This window comes from Carcharhinus amblyrhynchos, chromosome 11, assembly GCF_965287045.1.
Source record: "Carcharhinus amblyrhynchos chromosome 11, sCarAmb.v2.hapA, whole genome shotgun sequence".
In the NCBI taxonomy this organism is placed as follows: Eukaryota; Metazoa; Chordata; class Chondrichthyes; order Carcharhiniformes; family Carcharhinidae; genus Carcharhinus; species Carcharhinus amblyrhynchos.
In genome coordinates this window covers 88,126,380-88,151,916 of record NC_137334.1, presented here as the reverse complement: position 1 = coordinate 88,151,916, position 25,537 = coordinate 88,126,380, and the positions used below count along the sequence as shown (strand labels likewise).

Below are 25,537 nucleotides of genomic sequence, written 5' to 3'. Positions count from 1 at the left end.
ATGGTTTGTACAGTAAGAAGTCTCACAACACCAGGTTAAAGTCCAACAGGTTTATTTGGTAGCAAAAGCCACTAGCTTTTGGAGCGCTGGCTGTCCCTTCGTCAGGCAACCAGCGCTCCGGAAGCTAGTGGCTTTTGCATTCAGCTTCTTCCCTGCTGCTGTCAGACTCCTGAGTTCTTTCTTTACAGCCTAGCCATGACTGTAACACCATATTCTGCACCCTGTCCTTTTCGTTTCCATGCCATACTCTACGAATGGTGTGCTTTGTCTGTATAACGCGCAAGAAACAATACTTTTCACTGTATCCCAATACATGTGATAATAATGAATCGAATCAAATCAAAAGTGGTTCCACATAATAGGATTTGATAGCTCTCGTGTAGGGCTAGTGTTAGCCCAGGCACAATGGACTGCATGGGCGAGATTGCAAAAGAACAAAGAAAATTACAGCACTCCAAGCCTGTACCGACTATGCTGCCTGACTGAACTAAAACCTCCCACCCTTCTGGGGACTGTACCTCTCTATTCCCATCCTATTCATCTATTTGCCCAGATGCCCCTCAAAGGTCACTATCATATCCACTTTTATTACCTCCCCCAGCAGCGAATTCCAGGCACCCACTACCCTCTGTGTAAAAAAACTTGCCTCATACCTCTCTTTTAAACCTCATCCCTCGCACCTTAAACCTATGCCACTGAGCAATTGACTCTTCCACCCTGGGAAAAAGCTTCTGACTATCCACTCTGCCCATGTCCCTCATAATCTGGCCCCTCAACCTACGTTCCAGTGAGAACAAACCAAATTGAGGTGGAGATTCTTCCCACTTAGAAAGGATAGCAGAACTAGAGGGCACAGCCTGTAAATAACGGGGGGCGGGGTGCAGTTTAGATCGGAGTTGAGGAGGAACTTCTTCACTCAAAGGGTGGTGAGTCTCTGGAATTCTCTACCCATTGAAGTGGTGGAGGCTACCTCGCTGAATATATTTAAGTCACGGATAGATAGATTTCTGATAGACAGGGGAATTAAGGGTTATGGGGAGAAAGCGGGAAAGTGGAACTGATCCACTTTAGATCAGCCATGATCTTCTTGAATGGCGGGGCAGGCTCGAAGGGCTAGATGGCCTACTCCTGCTCCCATTTCTTATGTTCTTAAATTTCCCCAACCTCTTCTCATAGTTAATGCCCTCCATAACAGGCATTGAGATCCTGGAGCCCATTGCATATATGCAGAGGTACCAAGATTGTCGGGCCTCGCTTGGCCTTGTTCCTGACGCACGTTTCCCTGTTCTTCCTTGCGATGAGTGTCTTCTGAAATGAAGAGGGAGTGAGGTCGCTTTGGTGGGGGAGGGGGCTACTCTTGGACTTGACTGATTTGCTGACGCAATTGGGACCGGCAGCGAAAGGCCTGCTGTCCGCCATTTTGGCTGCCGCGATTAAGTTAGCACTGCTAACAGGCTGCCTTTCTGATGCGCCAAGAAATCCTTCTGCAGTAATTAGACTTCCCTTCAAGTGGGAACATTTAGACAGCCTCAAATGCTCGCCTGATCAGCTTCACTTTGTTTACAGGCCCAGTAAACCTGCCCTTGCGAAACAAGTTACCAAGCAACAACGTTCTTTTTAATATATGTTGATAGTGATAATTAGAATTGATTAAACTGTTCATTCAAAAATGTAATGTGAAGGGAAACCGAAAGAAAGTGCTGAAGGAAGATTAGTTTTCAGGATGTGCTGGTGTATTGGGAAAAGAAAATCAGGCAGTCAATCAAGTTTGGGTTTATGAGGTAACAAGCCAGGTAAATTGGCATTCCTAAAGAGTGGGGATAAACGGGAGAGATGGTTCCGTTTGGAATTCCACGCCACAGGAGCTAGTGAAACCGAAGACTTCATACGCAACAGCTTGCATTTATATAACACCTTTGACACAGTAAGATGTCCCAGCATGCTTCACAGGAGCTTCATCAGACAGAACTTGGCTCAGAGAAAGGGATTTGGCCAAGATTTGGCCAAATTTTAAGGAGGATCTTAGAAGAGACGCGGCAGCGGGATTGGACCCCACGCTGTTGGCACCAATCTGGTCCACACCGGCCATCCACACCACGGGGTCAATCCTCAGCAGCCCCATTTCCCGTGGCAACATCCACTTTTACAAGCACGTTGGCAGCCTGGAGCTACGGACGGTGGAGGCTCCACTTTCTTTATCACACGGAATTCTCCCACACTTCAGGAATTTCTTCAGCCAGAGGGTGGCAAATCTACAGAATTCACTGGCACAAAAGGCTGAGGAGACCAGGCCATTGAGTGTATTTAGGACAGAGATAGATGGGTTCTTGATTGGTAAGAGAGTCAAAGGTCACGGGAAAAAGGCAGGAGAATGGGGTTGAGGAATATTTCAGCCTTGATTGAATGGCGGAGCAGACTCGATGCGCAGAGTGGCCTGATTCTGCTCCTGAGGTGCAGAGAGGCAGCACTGTGGGTGTAAAGGAGGATAAGGCAATGCGTAATAAACGCTGCCCTTGATAATGGTGCTCATATTCCACGAGTGAGTTTTTTAAAAAAAGATGTAAGTCTCAGCCTCCGCTGATGTTGACACCTCAAGCCATTGACCCAGGTGTTAAGAGGTCCTGTGGCACAATGGGTAGCGTTCCTGCCTCGGAGCCAGAAACTCAAGTCCCGCTGTCCCAAGACTTGATGCTCGAGGAAGGTACATTTATAAAATGGCCAGACAGGGTGAGCATCAACTTGTTAATCTATCAATCGTACGGCAATGGCAGGTGGTAAGACCATCAGGTATAGGAGCAGAATTAGGTCATACGGCCCATCGAGTCTGCTCCACCATTCAATCATGACTGATATGTTTCTCAACCCCACTCTCTAGCCTTCTCCCTGTAATCTTTGACTCTCTTAAAAATCAAGAACCTAGCTAACTTTGTCTTGAATGCACTGGATGACCTGGCCTCCATTACCCTCTGTCACCACCCTCTAGCTGGAGAAATTCCTCAAGAGTGGGAGAGATCCACAAGAAAGTGGACCTCTCCCATACTCTACCGTCCATAGCTCCAGACTCCCAACATGCTTGTAAAAGAGGATGTTACCAAAGAAAATGGCGCTGTTGGGGAGGGGTTGGCGATTGGCCCCATTGGATGGCCGATGTGAATCAGATTGATGCCAGTAGCGCGGGGTTCAATCCCGGGGCTGGCTGGGTTGGATGCCGGATCTGTCTTCTTGCCCTACGCATGTGGCACCTTCAGGCTGGGAACCCCTGAGGGAGGAGTCTGCGTTGAACCCACTTGGCCACTGCCTGCCCTGCGCTGCTGACCAAACTCAAATGGGTAGAGTGGGAAGGGGGGAAAAATCATCCGAGGTTCCTGTTCCCAGCTCCCATCCATCTGGCTGCTGCGGACAGCCAGGATTAGCTTGTCTCTGAGGGGCCTACGGAGGAATAACCTGCTGCTCCGGAGGGGGACGGCGACCACGTCCAAGGGAACCGAACCCGAGCACGTTCCAGAGAGGAGGGGAAAGTTAGCTTGTCCTTCAAACAAACAGCTGAGAGACATACAGCTGCCAGCAAAGATTTGGTTGCAGCTGCAGGTTGCAATTATGCTGCTTACAGGTTGGGTTAATGCCAAATTGAAGATAACAATCAGCTCATTATTATTTCAAATTAAACCTACGAACACTGCAAAACCTCTTTCATCCACGATCTGCGATTCAGGCTGTAAAGTACAGGAATTCCTGGGGGGCGGATGGCGGGGGGGAGAGAGGCCAAAAGAAAGCATGAAATAATTGCATGCAAATTACAGGAGCGAGTGCATCCCGAATCCTCACTAATCCTGATCAGAAAATGCTAGCCCATGGATTGGACAATTTAACCCTCTGCTGGTCACGTAAACCCCAGGAGGGTTTTTCACCATGAAGAAAGCTACGTTTCTTTGTGTGGTTTAACTGTCTCGCTGTCGCAAGAGTCAGGGGGATCTTGGTCTTTTCTATAGATCAGTGCAGTACTGAAGCAGCTCATTCAGCCCATCAGGTTAGTGTGGATCTCATGGAATCTCTACAGTGCTGAAGGAGGCCAGTCAGCCCATCGAGTCTGCACTGACCACAATCCCACCCTGGACCCTATCCCCACAAACGTCCTTACCTGATCTGGCCTCCATATCACTCCAGACCCATGGCATGACAGTGCAGTTGACTCTTAGCTCTATTCCCCTAACCCCACATATTTACCCTGCTGATCTCCCTGACACTAGGGTCAATTTAGCATGGCTAATCCACCTAACCTGCACGTCTTTGGACTGTGGGAGGAAATCAGAACACCCGGAGGAAGCCATGCAAACTCCACACAGACAGTGACCCGAGGCTGGAATTGAACCCGGATCCCTGGCACTATGAGGCAGTGGTGCCAACCACTGTGCCACCGTGGCACCCCCTACCTGCAGATCCTGCAGGGATCTGTTGAAGAATTGTCCAGCAAGTTCCTCTCCCTCGCTCTTTCCTTATCATCTTGCAATCTTCTTTCTCCTCCAAGTGTTCATCCAATTTCCATTTGAGTTTCAGGAGACTTTTGATAAGGTCCCACGTAAGGGATTGATGGGCAAAACAAAGTACATGGGATGGGGGTAATGTAAAGTTTATTTATCGTCACGAGTAGGCTTACATTGAACCTATTTCCACCACCCTGTTTCAAAAGGAATTAATTCTTTCATGGCGAGACCAGCATTTGTTGCCCAGCCATAATTGCCTGTGAAATGGGTGGCTTGTTCGGCAGTTTGTAAGAGACACTTAGAGTCATGAGTCTGGAGTCATATGTAGGCCAGACTGGGTAAGAATGGTTGTGGGGATAGGGCCTGGGTGGGATTGTTATCGGTGCAGTCTCAGTGGGCTGAATGGCCTCCTTCTGCACTGTATTCTAAAAGAGGCTAGACTCTACTATAAAAGACTTGATGACAGAACATTTGGAGAACATTAATGGGATTGAACAAAGCCTAATGGGTTTCTGAAAGGCAAATCATTCTTTACAAATCTACTGGAGGGTTTTGAGGATATAATTAATAGAATAGATAAGGGAGAACCAATGGATGTTGTGTATTTGGAGTTTCAGAAGACGTTTGATAAGGTTCCACATAAGGGATTGGTAGGCAAAACAAAGTACATGGGATGGGGATAATGTAAAGTTTATTTACAGTCACAAGTAGGCTTACATTGATATTGCCATTAAGTTACTGTGAAAATCCCCCAGTCCTCACACTCTGGTGCCTGTTCGTGTAACACTGAGGGAAAATTTAGCATGGCCAATGCAGACTGTGGGAGGAAACAGGAGCAGCTGGATGAAACCCACGAAGACACAGGGAGAATGTGCAGACTCTACAGATAGTGACCCAAGCCGGGAATCGAACCAGGTCCCTGGCGCTGTGAAGCAGCAGTGCTAGCCAATGTGGCATGGATTAAGAATTGGTTGATAGACAGGAAACAGAGAGTGGGAATAAATGGGTCTTTTTCTGAGTGGTGGGCAATGGCTAGTGGGGCACTGCAGGGATCACTGCGAGGGCCCCAGCTATTCACAATATATCTAAATGAGGGAGCCAAATGTAACATTTCCAAGTTTGCTGATAACACAAAACTGGGCAGAATTGTGAGTTGTGAGGAGGATACAAGGAGGCTTCAAGGTGATTTAGACAAGTTGAGTAAGTGGGTGAACCAGATGCAGTACAATGTGGCTAAATGTGAAATTGTACACTTTGGTGTGAAAAACAGAAAGGAAAAGTATTATTTAAATAGTGATATATTGAGAAGTGTGGATGTACAGAGGGATCTGATGTCCTTGTACACCAGTCAGTGAACATAGAACATAGAACATAGAACATTACAGCGCAGAACAGGCCCTTCGGCCCACGATGTTGCGCCGACCAGTTACAAAAACAATGACCCACTAGCCTATACCAATCCCTTTTCGTCCATAAACCTATCCAGAGATCTCTTAAACGCCCCCAAACTAGACGCATTTACAACTGCAGCAGGCAGGGCATTCCAATCCCTCACCACCCGCTGGGTAAAGAACCTACCCCTGACATCCGTCCTGTAGCTACCCCCCCTTAATTTAAAGCCATGCCCCCTCGTGCTAGCTTTCTCCATCCGAGGAAAAAGGCTATCACTATCCACCCTATCTAAACCTCTAATCATCTTATATGTTTCAATAAGATCCCCTCTTAGCCGCCTTCTTTCCAACGAAAACAACCCTAAATCCCTCAGTCTCTCCTCATAGGACCTCCCCACCATACCAGGCAACATCCTAGTAAACCTCCTCTGCACCCTCTCCAACGCCTCCACATCCTTCTTGTAATGCGGGGACCAGAACTGCACACAGTACTCCAAGTGCGGCCGCACTAGAGTAGTGTACAGTTGCAACATTACACTGCGACTCCTAAATTCAATCCCCCTACCAATAAACGCCAAGACACCGTACGCCTTCTTAACAACCTTATCTACTTGATTCCCAACTTTCAGGGATCTATGTACACACACACCTAGATCCCTCTGTTCATCCACACTATTCAAAGTCCTCCCGTTAGCCCTATACTCGACACATCTGTTGCTCCTACCAAAGTGAATTACCTCACACTTCTCCGCATTAAATTCCATCCGCCACCTCTCGGCCCAGCTCTGCAACCTATCTAAGTCTCCCTGCAGACTATGACACCCTTCCTCACAATCTACCACACCTCCAACTTTGGTGTCATCAGCAAATTTACTAATCCACCCAACTATACCCTCATCCAGATCATTAATAAAAATTACAAACAACAGTGGCCCCAAAACAGATCCCTGAGGCACACCACTCGTAACTGTACTCCATGATGAATATTTACCATCCACCACCACCCTCTGTCTCCTATCTGATAGCCAATTCCTGATCCAACTTCCTAGATTACCCACAATCCCATACATCTGCATTTTCTGCAGAAGCCTACCATGGTGAACCTTATCGAACGCCTTACTAAAATCCATGTATACCACGTCAACTGCCTTGCCCCCATCCACCTCTTTGGTCACCTTCTCAAAAAACTCAATAAGGTTAGTAAGGCACGACCTACCCGCTACAAAACCATGCTGACTATTTCTAATCAATTCATTACACTCCAAATAACTATAAATCCTATCCCTAATAATTTTTTCTAAAACAGAGAGGCAGGTACAACAAGCAATTGGGAAGGCAAGTGATTTGTGACCTTCATTGCAAGAAGATTTGAGTTCAGAAGTAGGGATTTCCTACTGCAGTTATACAGGGTCTCGGTGAGACCACACCTGGATTACTGTGTGCAGTTTTGGTCTCCTTACCTAAGAAAGGATATACTTGCCATAGAGGGAGTGCGACGCAAGTTCACCAGGTTAATACCGGGGTCAGTGGGATTGTCCTATGAGGAGAGGTTGGTTTGAAAGGGTCTGCATTTAGAGGGATGAGAGGAGATCTGATTGAAGTAAATAAAATTCTAACAGGGCTGGACAGACTAGATGCAGGGAGGATGTTTTCCCTGCTTTGGGAACCTGTAACTAGGTGACAGTCTCAGGATATGGGATAAATCATTTAGGACTGAGATGAGGAAAACTTTCTTCACTCAGTGGGTAGTGAACCTTGGAATTCTCTACCACAGAAGGTCATGGAGGTCAAGTCACTGAGTGCATTCAAGAAAGAGATAGATAAATGTTTTGATTTTAATGGCAACAAAGAGGGGTGAGAAGAAAGCAGGAATATGGATTTGAGATTGAGGATCAGCCATAATCATATGGAATGACGGAGCAGGCTTGATAGGCTGAATGGCCTGCTCCTGCTCCTATCTTCTAGTGTTTCTATAGTTACAAATTTGGACTAGCAACCTAGGGCATTGAGATCACAGACCCACCACTGGAGAACAGTGGAACAAAATACAACAAAGTATATTTATTACGCTGATTTCCTCTCAGTGAGGGGAAATAATGACCATGCAAGCATATGAACATGCAAATTAGGAGCAGGAGTAGGCCACCTGGCCTCTCGAGCCTGCTCTGCCATTCAGTAAGATCATGGCTGATCAGATTTTAAACTCAATCCCATATTGCCACTTGATAATCCCTTGTTAATCAGGAATCTATCCAACTCTGTCTCTAAAATATTCAAAGGCTCAACATCTAGATTGTCCTGAACAACCCCAACTGAATGCCTTCTGGGAGTTAGCATATTGGTGTTGGTGGGAGCTTGCTGTGCACAAATTGGCTGCCCCTTCATTACGATAGTCAGTATGCATCAGAAAAAGTACTTCATTGACAATAGAATACTTTGGAATGTCTCAAACTGAGGAAAGAGCTTCATTTGGGCAGTACGGTGGCACAATGGTTAGCATCGCTGCCCCACAGCACCAGGGACCTGGGTTCGATTCTGGTTTGGGTCACTGTCTGTGTGGAGTTTGCACATTCTCCCCGTGTCTGCGTGGGTTTCCTCCCACTGCCTGAAAGATGTGCTGGTTAGGTTCTCGTCCTGAACAGGTGCCGGAATGTGGCGACTAGGGAAATTTCACAGTAACCTCATTGCAATGAAGCCTTACTTGTGACTAATCAATAATCTTTAAGTTTCTTGCTTGCTGTTGCCTCCACTGACCATTGCAAATATGTTTGCTCAGGTGAGATATCGAGATAGCTCAGAGCCTGTTGAACTGCAATGACTTCCAACAAGGATAGAGATCAAGTTACTCGGTTCATTTTACTACCCCTCTGTTAAAGCAAATTCCAAGCGTGTAATGGGATCGTTACAATTGGCGCAATCCTTTACTGTTGATGTTCCTTTTCACTGGGCATCCGACTTTCCAGGAACAAGGAATTTTAGCTACAAGGTTAGGCGTTGGAAGCTGAGGGAGGTGCGCAGGGGCAGGGAAGGGGTGAAGTCATTCTCCTTGAAGCAAAGCACATCAGGGGGAGATTTGATGAAGGTGGAAGCTTAGATAAAGTGGATAAAGAAAAGCTGTTACCATTTCGCTGATGGTACAAGGATGAGGTGTTAGAGATTTAAGGCTTTGGGTAAAGAGGGGGGATAAATGTGAGGAAGAACATTTTTCGTTAGTGGTTGATAATGATCTGGAACCTGCTGCCTACATGGTTGGTGAAAGTGGAGATAGTCAATGATTTTGAATGGAAATTGGATGGGCACTTGAGGATACAGGGTTACAGAGAGAGAGTGGGCATAATGGAACAGAGCCTGGAGTCGATGGGCTGAATGGCCTCCTTCTGTGCAGTAGTTACTTTACGGCTCTCTTTTAATCTGATTCAAACTGAAGGAGACATTTTACCAATGGAGTTTTCCTATTTTACCTTCCAGGTCATTCGGGAGTGTCCGGGCGAGAGTTACGACACACTTGTGATGCAGGTACGACAAGAGCTTCAGAAACTTCTCGTTCCCGCAGATTAGTAAATCCTGTCTTCTGGGTTCACAAGTCTTTGGGCCATCATTAGTCATCCCAATTTAGCATACCTCATTGTGGGCAAGGCATGGAGAATTAGTTCGCTTTTTTACTGGTCACGTTGCTACGATTCATTTGTAAAAGTCTGGGGCCCCAGTGCCAGAAACTTGGCAAATCTGACATAGAGGTTATTCACAGAAAAGAGAAAGTGACTTAGTGAGGAAGAAGGGAGGTTTGTTTGAAAGGTGTGATGTGGTATGTTAGCCATCCCACTGTTGTTTTATTTGTTTATTAATTAGTGTCACATATAGGCTTACGTTAACACTGCAGTGAAGTTACTATGAAAATCCCCGAGTCATCACACTCCAGTGACTGTTCGGGTACACTGAGGGAGAACTTAGCATGGCCAATGCACCGAACCAGCACATCTTTCAGATTGTAGGAGGAAACTGGAGCACCCAGAAAAAACCCACGCAGACACAGGGAGAACATGTAGACTCCATGCAGACAGGGACCCAAGCCGGGAATCGAACCCGGGTCCCTGGTGCTGTGAGGCAGTGGTGCTAACCACTGTGCCACCATGCTTTCGATAGCTAATGAGATGATTGGTCAGTACCAGGTACAATTAAGGTGAGAGAGGTAGCAATCCTCCCCAATGCATTGGGTGAAAGGATTGACATTTGGGGTTGTGATATACTCGTTGCCTACAATTCTGGTGTGTTTTTATACCTCCCCCTTTTCTTTTTTCTTTCCCAATCCCTCTGGCTTGGGAGAGTAGAGACTTATAGGTTTTGACAGCCTCTGTAACAATTTCAATCCCTCATATTGAGTGATTGTAATTGAGGGGGTATCAAATATGATTGAATTGAGCTTAATCCAGCTTTTTTTCATTCGTTCATGAGATGTGGGCACATCTAGTAAGGCCAACATTTAGTGTTCATTCCTGATTGTCCATGAGAAGGTGTGGAGAAGTGCCTTCTTGGACCACTATAATTGTAAGATGCACCCTTGTTAGATGCACCCTTAGGTGCACCCTGGGATGTCTTGTTGAAGCTGTACAAGACATTAGTAAGGCCACACTTGGAACATTGTGTACCGTTCTGGTCACCCTATTACATAAGAACATAAGAACAGAAGAACTAGGAGCAGGAGTAGGCCAACTAGCCCTTCGAGCCTGCCCCGCCATTCAATAAGATCATGGCTGATCTGTCTTGGCTCAGTTCCACATTCCCGCCCTCTCCCCATAACCCTTAATCCCCTCTCTTATCAAGAACCCATCAACCTGCGTCTTAAAAATATTTAGCGAGGTAGCCTCCACCACTTCAATTATAGAAAGGATATTATTAAACTAGAGACAGTGCAGAAAATATTTATGAGGATGCTACAGGTATTGATGGTTTGAGTTATAAGGAGAGGCTGGATAGATTGGGTCTTTATTCTCTGGAGCGTAGGAGGCTTTGGAGTGCTTTTATAGAGGTCTACAAAATAATGAAGGGCATAGATAAGGTAGATAGTCAACATCTTTTCCCAAGTTGGAGACTCACTCAGACTTGCCTGGGCTTGTTCCAGGAAGATGTCTCACAACACCAGGTTAAAGTCCAACAGGTTTATTTGGTAGTAAACGCCGCTAGCTTTCGGGGTTTGCCCCTTTCGGGGTTCACTACCACATAAACCTGTTGGACTTTAACCTGGTGTTGTGAGACTTCTTGTTGTGTTTACCCCAGTCCAACGCCGGCATCTCCACATCTTGACCCAACAGCCAGAGTTTTAGGCTTGGTGGAGTTTGAGATCTTTTCCCTTGCCCTGCAATGTGTCTGATTGTCCTGTCAGTTCACTGGTGGAGTTTGAACCTTACTTTGTTTCACTGCACTATCGTAACCTGGGGCAGCTCCACGATTCAGAGCAAGTTAACCAATGCTTGAGTCTCCGGCTTATGTCTAATAGGTCACAGTTTCAATGCCACGCTGCATATTTGAAATGTGCATATTTACAATTTCCTCACTCCTGTTGCTTTTCCCTCCTCTCCTGAAGATAATGGCCCTTCCAGCCATGTAGTCACTTCGCTGCCAGTTTACCCTGCAGCATCTTCCCAAATGGCGTCTCTTCATGTGGAGACAGTGCCAGTTGGCTGATCATCAATGGGCGGCATCCCAGTTGAACCAACCTCATCATTGCCAGGCGCTCCCACCTGGCAGAGAGGAATCACTTGGGCCCATAATTGGCAGGTGAAGCCCAGGCTTGAAAGAGAAAAGGGACAAAGTGTGAAATGGGTTGCCAAGTTGTTATTGGCCATTCCGCGCCATCTCACAAAGTTCGAGTTCTAGCCCTGCCATGTCTCCGAAATCCATCTGCAAGGGGGTCAAGGAGTTTGCCGAGGTACGAGTCAGGTTTGAGCGGCAAATCGCGATGTACCACAAACATTTCAATTCATCGAGCTGGATCCTGTACAAACTCATTCTCTCAGATTCTCGTTCCAAAGCTCTTTGTAATGACAGAGGTTCTGTGCCAGAATCAAAAAAAAACTCAGTTGAAGTTTATTTTGTGTGAATGTGTGTGATTGTGTGTATGTGTGTGTATATGTGTGTGTGTGTGTGTGCGTGTGATTGTGTGTGTGTGTATGTGTGTGTGTGATTGTGTGTGCGTGTGTGTGTGTGCGCGTGTGATTGTGTGTGTGTGTGTGTGCGTGTGATTGTGTGTGTGTGTATGTGTGTGTGTGTGATTGTGTGTGCGTGTGTGTGTGTGTGTGATTGTATGTGTGTGTGTGTATATGTGTGTGTGTGTGTGCGTGTGATTGTGTGTGTGTGTATGTGTGTGTGTGTGATTGTGTGTGCGTGTGTGTGTGATTGTGTGTGCGTGTGTGTGTGTGCGTGTGATTGTGTGTGTGTGTGTGTGTGCATGTGTCTGTGTGCATGCATGTGAGTGTGTGCATGTGAGTCTGTGTTTGTGTGTTTGTAAGTGTGCTCGTGTGTGTGATTGTGTGTGTCTGTGTGTGTGTGCATGTGTGTGTGTGTGTGCGTGTGCGTGTGTGTGAGTGTGTTTGTGAATGTGTTTGTGAGTGTGTGTGAATGTACTTGTGTGAGTGTGTGTGTATGTGTGCTTGTATGTGAGTTTGTGTGTGTTTTGGAGTGTGTGTTGGAGTATGTGTGTATGTGAGTGAGTGTGAATGTGTGCCTGTGTGTGTGTAAGTTAAGTATGAATATGTGTGTGTATGTGTATGTATTTACGCACGCGTATACGTGTGTGATTTTGATTTTTTTAATTTGATTTATTATTGTCAAATATATTAACATACAGTGAAAAGTATTGTTTCTTGCACGCTATTCCGACAAAACATATCATTCATAAAGAAGGAAGCGTGAGAGTGCAGAATGTAGTGTTACAGTCATAGCTAGGGTGTAGGGAAAGATCAACTTAATGCGAGGTAGATCCATTCAGAAGTCTGACAGCAGCAGGGAAGAAGCTGTTCTTGAGTCAGTTCATACGTGACCTCAGACTTTTGTATCTTTTTCCCGAAGGAAGAAGGTGGAAGAGAGAATGTCCGGGGTATGTGGAGTACTTAATTATGCTGGCTGCTTTTCTGAAGCAGCGGGAAGTGTAGACAGAGTAAGTGGATGGAAGGCTGGTTTGTGTGATGGATTGGGCTACATTCACGACCTTTTGTAGTTCCTTGCGGTCTTGCGCAAGGAGCCATACCAAGCTGTGATACAACCAGAAAGAATGCTTTCAATGGTGCGTCTGTAAAAGTTGGTGAGAGTCGTCGCTGACATGCCAAATTTCCTTAGTTGTCTGAGAAAGTACAGGCGTTGGTGGGATTTCTTAACTATAGTGTTGGCATGGGGGTACCAGGACAGGTTGTTGGTGATCTGGACCCCGAAAAACTTGAAGCTCTCGACCCTTTCTACTTCATCCCCGTTGATGTAGACAGGGGCATGTTCTCCTTTACGCTTTTTGAAGTCGATGACAGTCTCCTTCATTTTGAGGGAGAGATTATTGTTGCCGCACCAGATCACCAGATTCTCTATCTCATTCCTATACTCTGCCTCATCATTGTGTGTGTGTGTGTGTGTGTGTGTGTGTGTGTGTGTGTGTGTGTGTGTGTGTGTGTGTGTGTGTGTGTGTGTGTGTGTATGTTTGTGAGTGTGCGCTTGTGAGTGGGTGTCTGTGAGTGTGTGAGTTTAATGGGATTGGGAGTTACAGATAGTTCTATGGCCTGGTAGGTATAGATATGATTGGCGCAACTTGTGGGCTGAAGGGCCTGTTTGTGCTGTAGTGTTCTATGTTCTACGTGTGTGTGTGTGTGTGTGTGTGTGTGTGTGTGTGTGTGTGTGTGTGTGTGTGTGTGTGTGTGTGTGTGTGTGTGTGTGTGTGCAAATGCATGTCCGTGTGTGTGGTTAAGGCAGACTTCCTCTCAAGCAATGTGGAGAATTGAAATTTGGCTCCGTCTCCAGTCCCTCCGGTTTATATCGGACGTCCAGACTCGTTGCGCACTCGAGACCTAAGAGTTGTACATCTGTAGCAATTGGAGATTAACCAGTTCCAAATCGTGGGTGTTGCGCTGTGTTCTTTGGTTGCACAACATTGCTTGGAAGAAACCTCTGGAGGAGGGGATGTCTCTCATTTCCGATGGAAGGAGCTGTGTGCACCGAATGAAGATTTGTTGTGACATCTTAATGGATATTGGCGTCGTATCAAATGTTTGCAAAGCTGGAGGCTTATTAAATTGGAACCGTTCTCTGTCTGCCTGTCCCAGGTCCCACAGAGGCACTGAAATGTTACAGCGCAGAAGCAAGCCAGTTGGTCCATCGTGTCTGCATTGTGATATCAGGACACCCCACGACACCTTTACAGGAAAACTGAGCACTTTTGACGTGTTTGTCTCTGTAGAAAACGTGGCAAACAATTGATGCACTGTGGGCCCCCACCAGCAAGCAAGGAGCTAAACCACCTGATGTCGTGTTTTTGTTTGAAAATTTAAGGAACATTACTGACCAAGACATCAGTCTTAAATGTCTATTTCGTTGTATTTAGCTAGTCGGATTCACTTCTACTCCAAGAAGTGGGAACAAGTCAAAGCTGTGGCCGTCCATTTTGGAGATACGTGCTTACCTCCATAAATAAAAGTCGACAAAGGGGAGGATTTTTCTGAAAGTGGGGGTTGGAAACCCCCCAAGCACCCAGAGAGTCAGTGCTTCACGCGTTCCCGCCAATCGCGGAGATCCCACGGATATTTAACAGTGAAGGAATTGGCAATGGGCAGCTCTGTAGCCCCAGCGGAACCACTGGCAGCAGTGACCAGAACTGGAACTACGGATGGTACCCAGATTCTAAGACTCAGGACCAGAAGTGGGGGGTTTGGTGGGGGGCGGGGGGGGTGGGGCGAGGGTGCAGTGAGGGCTGCCTCTTTATGACGAGTGGGAGGGAGGTGAGGCATGAGAAGGGGTAGGGGTCTTAGAATCATAGAATCCTACAGTGCAGAAGGAGGCCATTTGGCCCATTGAGGCTGAGCCAACCGCGATCCCACTCAGGTCATATTCCCCATAATCCCATGCCTTTACCCTAGCTCGTCCCCCTGATGCTAAGCGGCAACTTAGCACGGCCAATCTACCCAACCCGCACCTCTTTGGGACCCTGGGAGGAGGCTGGGGCACCCGGAGGAAACCCACGCAGACTCGGGGAGAACGTGCAAACTCCACACAGACAGCGACCCGAGCCGGGAATCAAACCCAGGTCCCTGGCGCTGTGAGACAGCAGTTCTAACCACTGTGCCACCGTGTCATGATGGAGAGGCCAGGGTGAGGGAATGAAGGGAGCAAATGCAGGCTGCCTACTTGAAAAAAAGTTGCATTTATGTGGCGCCCTCACAACCTTCAGATGCCCCAGAGCACTTTGCAGCCGGTGAGTTACTTCAGAGTGATGTAGAGATGCCGGCGTTGGACTGGGGTAAACACAGTGTTGTGTGAGACTTCTTACTGTATTTACTTCAGAGTGTCATCATTGTTGCAATCTGGAGAAGCCCGGGGCGGGGTGGGGAGGGTTGGGGGTGGGGGGGGGGGGGAGGTGGTGGGCAGTTTGCGCACAGCAAGATCCCAAAAATAATGAGCAGTTGGGCTGTTTTTTTGGAGGATAAATATTCGCCTAGGAAGCCACGAAGAGGCGATTGAAAGGAAATGGAAACATCAGAATCTGGGTAAATTTACACCAGGGGGTTTACAGTTCCACAACAACTGTCCCTGGATTAACCAGTCGGAGCCTCCCGTGCTGAGGAATGACCCTTTTCTTTGTCCATGGTTAGACTGGAACTGAAAAGCCCTTGGATTTTTAATCGGAAGTCTATATATCCCTACTTGCACCACGTAACTTTTTGTTTTGCAAACGGCTCCCTTTTTTTCCCTCCCCCCACGCTTTCCATTTTAATCCATTTTAAATATCCCAAATGTGTGTGTGTGTGTGTGTGTGTGTGTGTGTCTGTGTGTGTGTGTGTGTGTGTGTCTGTGTGTGTGTGTGTGTGTCTGTGTGTGTGTGTGTGTGTGTGTGTCTGTGTGTGTGTGTGTGTGTTCTTGTGGATCTACCATCCATTAGCAAAGTCTGGTTGGTCTTCAGTGACAGCACCACAACTCAGCCCTCACATGTGTGGTGTAGCACAACTTGTCTGCAGCTTAGACGCCGGGGTTGCGAGTCTGAGTTTGTCGTCTTTTGCATACTTTCTTTCCAGTTGAGTCAGATCTGACTCGGGGGTGGAACGGTAGATTTTAAGTTGCTTTTGCATTGAGTTAGTGCCCATGCAAATTGATTTGATTTATTATTGTCACATGTATTAACATGTGAAAAACATTTTTTCTTGCACGCTATACAGACAAAGCATACCAGGGAAGGAAAGGAGAGAGTGCAGAATGTAGTGTTACAGTCGTAGCTAGAGTGTAGAGAAAGATCAACTTAACGCAAGATAAGTCCATTCAAAAGTCAGACGGCAGCAGGGAAGAAGCTGTTCTTGAGTCGGTTGGTATGTGACCTCAGACTTTTGTATCTTTTTCCCGAAGGAAGAAGGTGGAAGAGAGAATGTTTGGGGTGCGTGGGGTCCTTGATTATGCTGGCTGCTTTGCCGAGGCAGCGGGAAGTGTAGACAAAGTCAATGGATGGGAGGCTGGTTTGCGTGATGGACTGGGCTACATTCACCATCTTTTGTAGTTTCACAGCTCAAAGAGCTCAATGCCAGTTGCTACCTTTACCAACTGTGTACTTGGACTATTCCACTCTCTTACCGAGAGTTTGGCAAGTTAAAGCTAGCGATTCTTCAATGGAAAGAAACGGAAGACCCCCCAACCTTTTGTATGTCTTGCCGAGTAGTTAAGATTGGGAGAGACTTCTAGCAAGAGCTAGTGGCAAACTGGAGCATTGAGAGAACTTTAAGGTTGAGCAAAAAGCTGCTAAAAATAGGATCAATAGATGAACAATGAAACGAAACTAGCAGAAAGCATAAACACTGATACCAAAGAGTAAAGTAAAATAAAATTTAATTAGAGTCACAAGTAGGCTTACATTAACACTGCAATGAAGTTACTGTGAAAATCCCCTAGTTGCCACACTCCACCTGTTCAGGTACACTGAGGGAGAATTTAGCATGGCCAACACACCTAACCAGCACATCTGTCAGATAGTGGGAGGAAACCGGAGCACCTGGAGAAAACCCATGCAGACATTTTTGACATTGGCATTAGTGTGAGAATAAGATGTTTCACTTCAGGTGTGCTTTTATCAAAACAAACTTCATTTAATAACACAGTTTAACTGTAACAAAATTAATTAGTTTAACTTTAGCTTTACCATACTTAAACATGACAAGTTATAATTCTTAACTGCTGATCTATCTTGATTAATTCCAATTTAAACAGTATTCCTCTTATAGACTTAAATCCTTCTTCAAAATCAGTTAGCAAACAACACAGGATTACATGCTGGAATGTATTAGCAGTCCTAGAGCCTTTACACACTTCTGGAGAGAGATACACAGAGACTCCTGTCTTCTGACCCTGCAACAGCAGCCTCTAGAGAGAGAGAGAGAGACCTCTTGCTTCTTTCAGGATCAAGCAGCTTTTCCCTGTAAGTTTAGCTTCCCCCCTTCACAGGACTCTGTTTCTTGTCAATCAACCTAATCAAACGGTACTCTGAAACCCCAGGAGAAAAACCAAAAGTAACAAAAAATACATTAGCTTAGATTAAAACAACCACCCTGTTAGCTTAGAGAATAATTCTCCTGCATTCTCAGCATGTGAGCTGCCTGGATTGCAGACAGATTGGCACCAGGTAAACTGGAGCTGGATTTTAAACTTACCCATCACGAGGAGCATGATGTAAATAAATATGTTTTTAAAGGCGCAGTATCATCACACCTACATCTCCTTGAGAACTCTGAGCTCCTTCTTACTCTAGCCTCGTGTTCCTCCTCCACTTCCTATGGTCCAACATTGGCAGCCTTGCTCTCAGCTGCCTAGCCATTGAGAGGCCTCGATAGAGTGGAGGTGGAGAGGATGTTTCTGCTAGTGGGAGAGACTAGAACTCGAGGACGCAACCTCAGCGTGAAGGGGCACTCCTTTAAAGCTGAGATGAGGAGGACTTTCTTCAGCCAGAGGGTGGTGAATCTGTGGAACTCTTCAGCCACAGAGAGCTGTGGAGGCCAGGTCATTGAGTGTCTTTAAGACAGAGATAGATAAATTCTTGATCAATAAGGGGATCAAGGGTTACGGGGAGAAGGCAGAAAAATGAGGATGAGAATCAAATCAGTAATACTTGAATAGTGGAGCAGACTTGATGGGCCAAATAGCCTAATTCTGCTCCTATACTTTATGGCCTTACAGTCCCTAAGCTCAAAAGTTGAATTCCAAGATCCCTTTTGCCTCTCCATCTCCTTCTCTCCCATTCCTTATGAATGATATGGAGATGCTGGCCTTGACCTGGAGTGGGCACATCATCACGAGCTTTTGCAGTGCTGCTCCTTGATCAGATGAGGAAGCTCCGAAAGCTCGTGATTCCAAATAAACCTGTTGGACTTTAACCTGGTGTTGTGAGACTTCCTACTATTCCTTAGGAGCTACACATTTGACCAAACTCTTGGTCACCTGTCCTAATGTCTTCTTCTTTGGTTTGTTGCCAATTATTACCAGAGTGTGTACTTCACAGTGAAACTGTTTCACCAGTTAAAGGCGGTGTATAAGCCTGAGTTGTTGCGATAGACTCTGTCGACAAAGCAGGTGTCTTATTTGTGTGATTTTCTTTGAAACAAGAAGAAATGCTGCAGGAATTTTAAATTTGGTTGAAGTCCTAACCCGAGCCTGCAGCAGTGTCACTGAATTGTTAGAAATTCTTTGATTAACTTTACTGGAGCACTCTTTGACTCTGCTGGAATGCACACTGGGGACCTATTAATACACAGCGCATTGGCTAAACATGCAACATTAATTCACCGTGCGTAGATTGTGTGTGGATTGTCTGACATTAGACCGTGTTACTGTGAAGAGAAAGCCGCCTGTGTTTGCAATGCGGATGTGCAACTCTTAGGGGCTGTAACGTTTTTGCATTGATTTTCCTTTTAGAAAAGCCAAGGCTTTTCTGTAACGTGCTGTCAAAGTCGTGTCTGTCTGACTGTCTGTCTGACTGTCTGATCTGTCCTCGTCCTGTCTTGTACAAAGTTCCTCTTCCCATTTCAACCTCCACTGCCCCGCTCCCCCCTTCCCCCCCCACTCCCTCGCTCCACCAATCGCTCCGGAACTGGGGAATGGTCCAACAGATGTCTGGACGTCTTATATTTGGGAAAGGTTTGAAGGCCAGTTTAACCTCTTCCTTAAGCAGTAGTTGCTTAAGGATGGGCGGCAGAGTAGTTAGTACTGCTGCCTCACGGCGCCAGGGAACCAGGTTCAATTCCAGCCTCAATTCACAGTCTGTGTGGAGTCTGCACATTCTCCCCGTGTCTGCATGGGTTTCCTCCGGGTGCTCCAGTTTCCTCCCACAAAAATGTGCAGGTTAGGTTGATTGGCCATGCTAAATTAACCCTAGTGTCAGGGGGATCTGTTGGGTAAATATGAGGGGGGTTATGAGTATAGGGCCTGGGTGGGATTGTGGTTGGTGCAGACTCGATGAGTCGAATTTCTGCACTGTAGGGATTCTATGATTCTAGTGTGTATGCTGCCATGGCCCTTGCACACATGTAACTCTCAAACCTATCCTCTGCCCCATGGGTTTGCAGAGACTTAGCTCATTATCAGCAGAATCTCACAGCTGATTCATGTTGCAGCAAATAACCTGTGGATAACTGGATTCCACTACCACCCTCAATGCGGGAAGGGAGCGGACATTAACTTGCCCCCTTTATTTACTGTAACCCAACACCTGCATCTCTAAGGGGAGAAAGAGTAAGCTGTTTGAATCGGGGACCAACGCAGACGAGGCCCTTTATCCATCAAGGAAGAGGTGTGTGTGTGTGTGTGTGTGTGTGTGTGTGTGTGTGTGTGTGTGTGTGTGTGTGTGTGTGTGTGTGTGTGTGTGTGTGTGTGTGAGTGCATGCATGGATGTGTGCATGGGTGTCTGTGTGTACATGCATGTGTGTGGGTATATGGGTGTGTGTGCGTTTGGGGGGGGAGTAGGTGCATGTGTGTGTGTATGTGTGTGTGTATATGTGTGTGAGTGTGTATGTGTGTGAGAGTATGTGCATGTGTGTGAGTGAGTGCATGTGTGAATGGGTGTCTGTGTGAGCATGCGTGTGTGAGTGTGTATGTGGGTGTGTATGTGTGGGGGGAATTGACTGCATGTGTGTGTGTGTGTATATGTGCATGCGTGTATGCGTATGAGTGTGTATGTGGGTGTGTGTGCATGTGTGTGCGTGTGTGTGTATGTGGGTGTGTGTGTGTGTGTGGGGGGGATAGTGAGTGCATGTGAGTGTGTATATGTGTGTGTGCGTGTGAGTGTGTATGTGGGTGTGTGCGTGCATGTCTGCGTGCGTCTGAGTGAGTATGTGGGTGTGTGTGTGTGTGTGTGTGTGTGTGTGTGTATTTGTGTGTAAAATGATTAAATGAGAAAAGCGATCATGGTGCAAGATAAGCATGGGGGTGAGTTAAGGTAATGGGACAACAAGATAGGTCCAGAGGAAGTGTAAATTACAACATCCAAAACCATCACCAGCACGATAGAGCCCACACAAATAGGAGTTGTGATTATGGTCTGAAACTGTTGAACTCATTGTTGAGGTTGCAAGGTTATAAAGTATCTCGATCAGACACTGTTCCTTGAATTCCCATTGACCCTCCCGTGGAATGACATACAATATCCAGCACTGAAACAGGCCATTTGGTCCATCGGTACTTGGAGAAATTTAGGGCAATCAGGCAGAGTCAATATGGTTTTGTGAAAGGGAAATCAGATTTAAGTAATTTATTGAAGCCCTTTGAGGAAGTGACATGTTGATGAAGGGGAATGGATGGATGTGCTGTATTTAGATTTCCAGAACGTATTTGATAAGGTGTCACATCGAAGGTTATTGTGTGAAATAAAAGCTCATGACGTAGAGAGTGACATATTGGCAAGGATAGAAGATTAGCTGGCTAACAGGAAATAGAGAGTAGGCATAAATGGGCCTTTATTTGGCTGGCAGGATGTGATGAGTGGCATTCCACAGGGATCAATGCCAGTGAATTAACGTTTCATATTTGTATAAATGATTTGGATGAAGGGATTGAAGGTATGATTGTTAAATTTGCTGATGTCATAAAGATGGGTAGGAAGATAGGATGAGAAGATTTGATTTGATATTTATTATTGTCATGTGTATTAGTAGCAGTGAAAAGTATTGTTTCTTGTGTGCTATACAGACAAAGCAAACCGTTCATAGAGAAAGAAACGAGAGAGTGCAGAATGTAGTATTACAGTCATAGCTAGAATGTAGAGAAAGATCAACTTAGTGTGAGATACTTCCATTCAAAAGTCTGATGGAAGTTGTTCCTGAGTCAGTTGGTATATGACCTCAGACTTTTGTATCTTTTCCTGACGGAAGAAGGTGGAAGGGAGAATGTCCGGGGTGCGTGGGGTCCTTAATTAAGCCGGTTGCTTTTCTGAGGCAGCGGGAAGTGTAGACAGAGTCAATAGACTGAATGATGGACTGGGCTTTGGTCACAACCCTTTGTAGTTTCTTGTGATCTTGTACAGAGCAGAAACCATACCAAGCTGTGATACAACCGGAAAGAATGCTTTCTATGGTTCATCTATAAAAGTTGGTGGGAATCGTAACAGACATGCCAAATGTCCTTAGCCTCCTGAGAAAGGCGTTGGTGAGATTTCTTAACTATACTGTTGACATGGAGAGAACAGGACAGATTGTTGATGATCTAGACACCTAAAATTGAAGCTCTTGACCATTTCGACTTCATTCCCATTGATGTAGACAGGGGCGTGTGCTCCATTCTGCTTCCTGAAGTCGATGATTATCTCCTTCATTTTGTGGATGTGGAGAGGATGCTTCCTCTTGTTGGAGAACCCTGTTGCCATTCTGACTGTGTGCTGGGTAAAGATGGTGAAGGGATGCAGCGTTGTTGGAACTCTCCAACCATCTTGCGAGTAAATCAATTTGTTTCCTTTCAGGCTCGTCTCCCAAGTCCCACCACCCTGGTAGCCAAGACCTTCAACAGTCACCATGGGTGTGTCACGGTTGGTGGCCTGCTGTCTGTCTGTCCCGTGTGTCCTACTTATCATCAGGTGCAAGCTTACGGCCTCCCAGAGTTCAGAACACCTTCGAGAGAATGAGCTTCAGTGTGACAAGAAGGACCATCCAATTGTGTTTTTTAACGGTAAGAAATTAAATTGAAAAGAAGTTATGGGTATTGTCTTTTGGAGATTTCTCTGCTTGTTAACATGAGTGTTTTTTAAATTCATTTGTGGGACATGAGCGTCGCTGGCTGGCCAGCATTTATTACCCATTCCTAGTTGTCCTTGGAGGGCAATTGAGCATCAACCACATTGCTGTGGCTCTGGAATCACATGTAGGCCAGATTGGATAAGGATGGCAGATTTCCTTCGCGAAAGGGCGTTAGTGAACTAGATGGGTTTTCTCTACAATTAACAATGGTTTCATGGTCAGAAGGAGATTCTTAATTCCAGGTGTAATTTATTGAATCTAAATTCCACCATCTGCCATGGTGGGATTTGAACCCGGGTCCCCAGAACATTAGCTGACTTTCCGGAGAGTGACAAATGTTGTGCCTTTGTCTAAAAAGGGCCGCAGGGAAAAGCCTGGGAACTACAAGCCAGTGAGCCTCATATCTGTGGTGGGTGAAGTGTTGGAAGGTATTTTGAGTGACAGGATCTATAGGCATTTAGAGACACAAGTACTCATTAGGGACAGTCAGCATGGCTTTGAGAGTGAAAAATCATGTCTCACAAATTTGACTGAGTTTTTTGAAGGGGTAACCAAGAAGGTAGATGAGGGCAATGCAGTTGATGTTGTCTACATGGACATTAGCAAGCCCTTTGACAAGGTACCGTATGGTAGGTTGTTGCATAAGATTAAATCTCATGGGATCCAGGGTGAGGTATCTAAATGGACACAAAATTGACTTCTTGACAGAAGCCAGAGGGTGGTTGTAGAGAGTTGTTTTTCAAACTGGAGGCCTGTGACCAGCGGTGTGCCTCAGGGATCAGTGCTGAATCCACTGTTATTTGTCATTTAATGATTTTGATGAGAATATAGGAGGCATGGTTAGTAAGTTTGCAGATGACACTAAGATTGCTGGCAAGGTGGACAGTGAAGAAAGTTATCTCCAATTGCAATGGGATCTTGATCAATTGGGCCAGTGGGCTGACGAATGGCAGATGGAGTTTAATTTAGACAAATGCGAGGTGATGCATTTTGGTAGATTGAACCAGGGTAGGACTTACTCAGTTAATGGTTGGGAAAAGTTACAGAACAAAGAGATCTCGGGGTACATGTTCATAGCTCCTTGAAAGTGGAATCACAGGTGGGCAGAGTGGTGAAGAAGGCATTCGGCATACTTGATTTCATCGGTCAGAACATCGAATACAGGAGTTGGGACATCTTGTTGAAGTTGTATAAGACATTGGTAAGGCCACACTTGGAATACTGTGTGCAATTCTGGTCACCCTATTAGAGAAAGGATATTATTAAACTAAAAAGAGTGCAGAAAAGATTTATTATGATGCTATTGGCGCTTGATGGATTGAGTTATAAGGAGAGGCTGGATAGACCAGGACTTTTTTCTCTGGCATGTAGGAAGCTGAGGGGTGATCTTATAGAGGTCTATAAAATAATGAGGGACATAGATCAGCTCGATAGTCTATATCTTTGCCCAAAGGTAGGGGAGTCTAAAACTAGAGGGCATAGGCTTAAGATGAGAGGGCAGAGATACAAAAGGGTCCAGGAGGCAATTTTTTCATGCAGAGGATTGTGAGTGTCTGGAACAAGCTGCCAGAGGTAGTAGTACAGGCAGGTACAATTTTGTCTTTTAAAAAGCATTTAGATAGTTACATGGGTACAATGGGCATAGGGGGATAAGGGCCAAATGTGGGCAATTGGGATTAGCTTAGGGGTATTAAAAAAAAGGGTGGCATGGATAAGTTGGGCTGAAGGGCTAGGGGAGACATAAACTTAACTTTACATAAGCTGGGCGGCATGGTAGCACAGTGGTTAGCACCACTGCTTCACAGCTCCAGGGACATGGGTTTGATTCCCGGCTTGGGTCACTGTCTGTGTGGAGTTTGCACATTCTCCTCGTGTCTGCGTGGGTTTCCTCCGGGTGCTCCGATTTCCTCCCACAGCCCAAAGATGTGCGGGTTAGGTTGATTGGCCATGGTAAAATTGCCCTTAGTGTCATGAGATGCGTAGATTAGAGGGATTAGTGGGCAAATATGTCAGGATATGGGGGTAGGGCTTAGGTGGGATTGTGGTCGGTGCAGAATCGATGGGCCGAATGGCCTCTTTCTGTACTGTAGGGATTCTATGAAACACTTCTTCAGCCAGTCATAGACATCTGAACCACAAGGCAAGAAAATAAAATTCCACTCACATTGACAGTTCATACCGGATCTGAAAACCAGACAATATTTTATTTCTCCAGCGCTAAGTCTCAGCAAACGCCCATCAGGAGACGCTAAGGGAACTCAGCGAGACAAGCTGAATAGTCATCACAATGGCCACATCCCATCCTATACAAACCTGGCTGCGTTTTCCTGAGGGAAGTTGCCATGGCAACCACATCCTTTTTCCCCAAAAGCTGAAAACAACCTATTTTGACTCATCTTCAACAACTTAAAACCAATCTTGACTTCACTCTGCTGTTGCGAAGCTGTCCGTAAAAGTATTCTGATTGGAGCTCATCCTCATGTCAAAGTGTTGAAGTATCGATGGAAGACCCAGTCCGCGTTCCCGATTTGATGGACGGTGTCGCTGCTTCACAGCCTGCGAGGGATTTTAAGGAGTTAAGCCTTTCTCGAGGAGGTCAGAGTAGCGACCTCTGGCTTACTCTCTTCTAGCCCCGACCCCACTCTTACACATCACTGTCCGCGTGTTAGAAGTCAGGTGGACAGGTCGTGTTGTGGAAAAGTCTCAAAATGAAATGAAAAAAAAAGTGAAATAAAACCCACATTAGTATTGCATCCCCCATCCACCCGTTGCATTACAGCCAATGCATTACTTCTGAAGTGTGGTTACCGTTGCAAATGCAGGAAACGTTAATGTTTTATTTATTAATGCCACAAGTAGGCTTACATTAACACTGCAATGCAGTGACTGTGAAAATCCCCTAGTCGCCACACTTGGCTCCTGTTCGGGTACACTGAGGGAGAATTTAGCCTGGCCAATGCACCTATCTTTTGTTTGGGCTGCGGGAGGAAACTAGAGCACCCGGAGGAAACCCACGCAGACACGGGGAGAATGTGCAGACTCTGCAAGAACAGCGATCCAAGCCGGGAATCGAACACCAGGATCCCTGGTGCTGTGAGACAGCTGTGCTGACCGCTGTGCCACCGTGCCAGGCAATTGAGAGTCAACCACGTTGCTGTGGCTCTGGAGTCACATGTAGGCCAGACTGGGTAAAGGATTTCCTTCCCTAAAGGACATTAGT

The 25,537-nt window shown here is 46.1% G+C and overlaps 1 protein-coding gene across 2 annotated transcripts in view; it reads left to right on the top strand.

The window, feature by feature from the left end:
• The window catches only part of sema5ba (sema domain, seven thrombospondin repeats (type 1 and type 1-like), transmembrane domain (TM) and short cytoplasmic domain, (semaphorin) 5Ba), a 278,339-nt gene that overhangs the window by 104,459 nt on the left and 148,343 nt on the right, over positions 1 to 25,537 (top strand). Inside the window, exons 2-3 of one of the 2 annotated variants that reach the window (XM_080199511.1) lie at positions 9,341 to 9,388; positions 22,044 to 22,249. In XM_080199511.1, coding sequence (XP_080055637.1) covers positions 22,096 to 22,249 — 154 coding nt within the window. In that variant the 5' untranslated portion in view covers positions 9,341 to 9,388; positions 22,044 to 22,095. Of the gene's footprint in view, positions 1 to 9,340; positions 9,389 to 16,356; positions 16,423 to 22,043; positions 22,250 to 25,537 lie in introns of those variants that run through there. The other variant, XM_080199512.1, reaches the window with a different exon arrangement.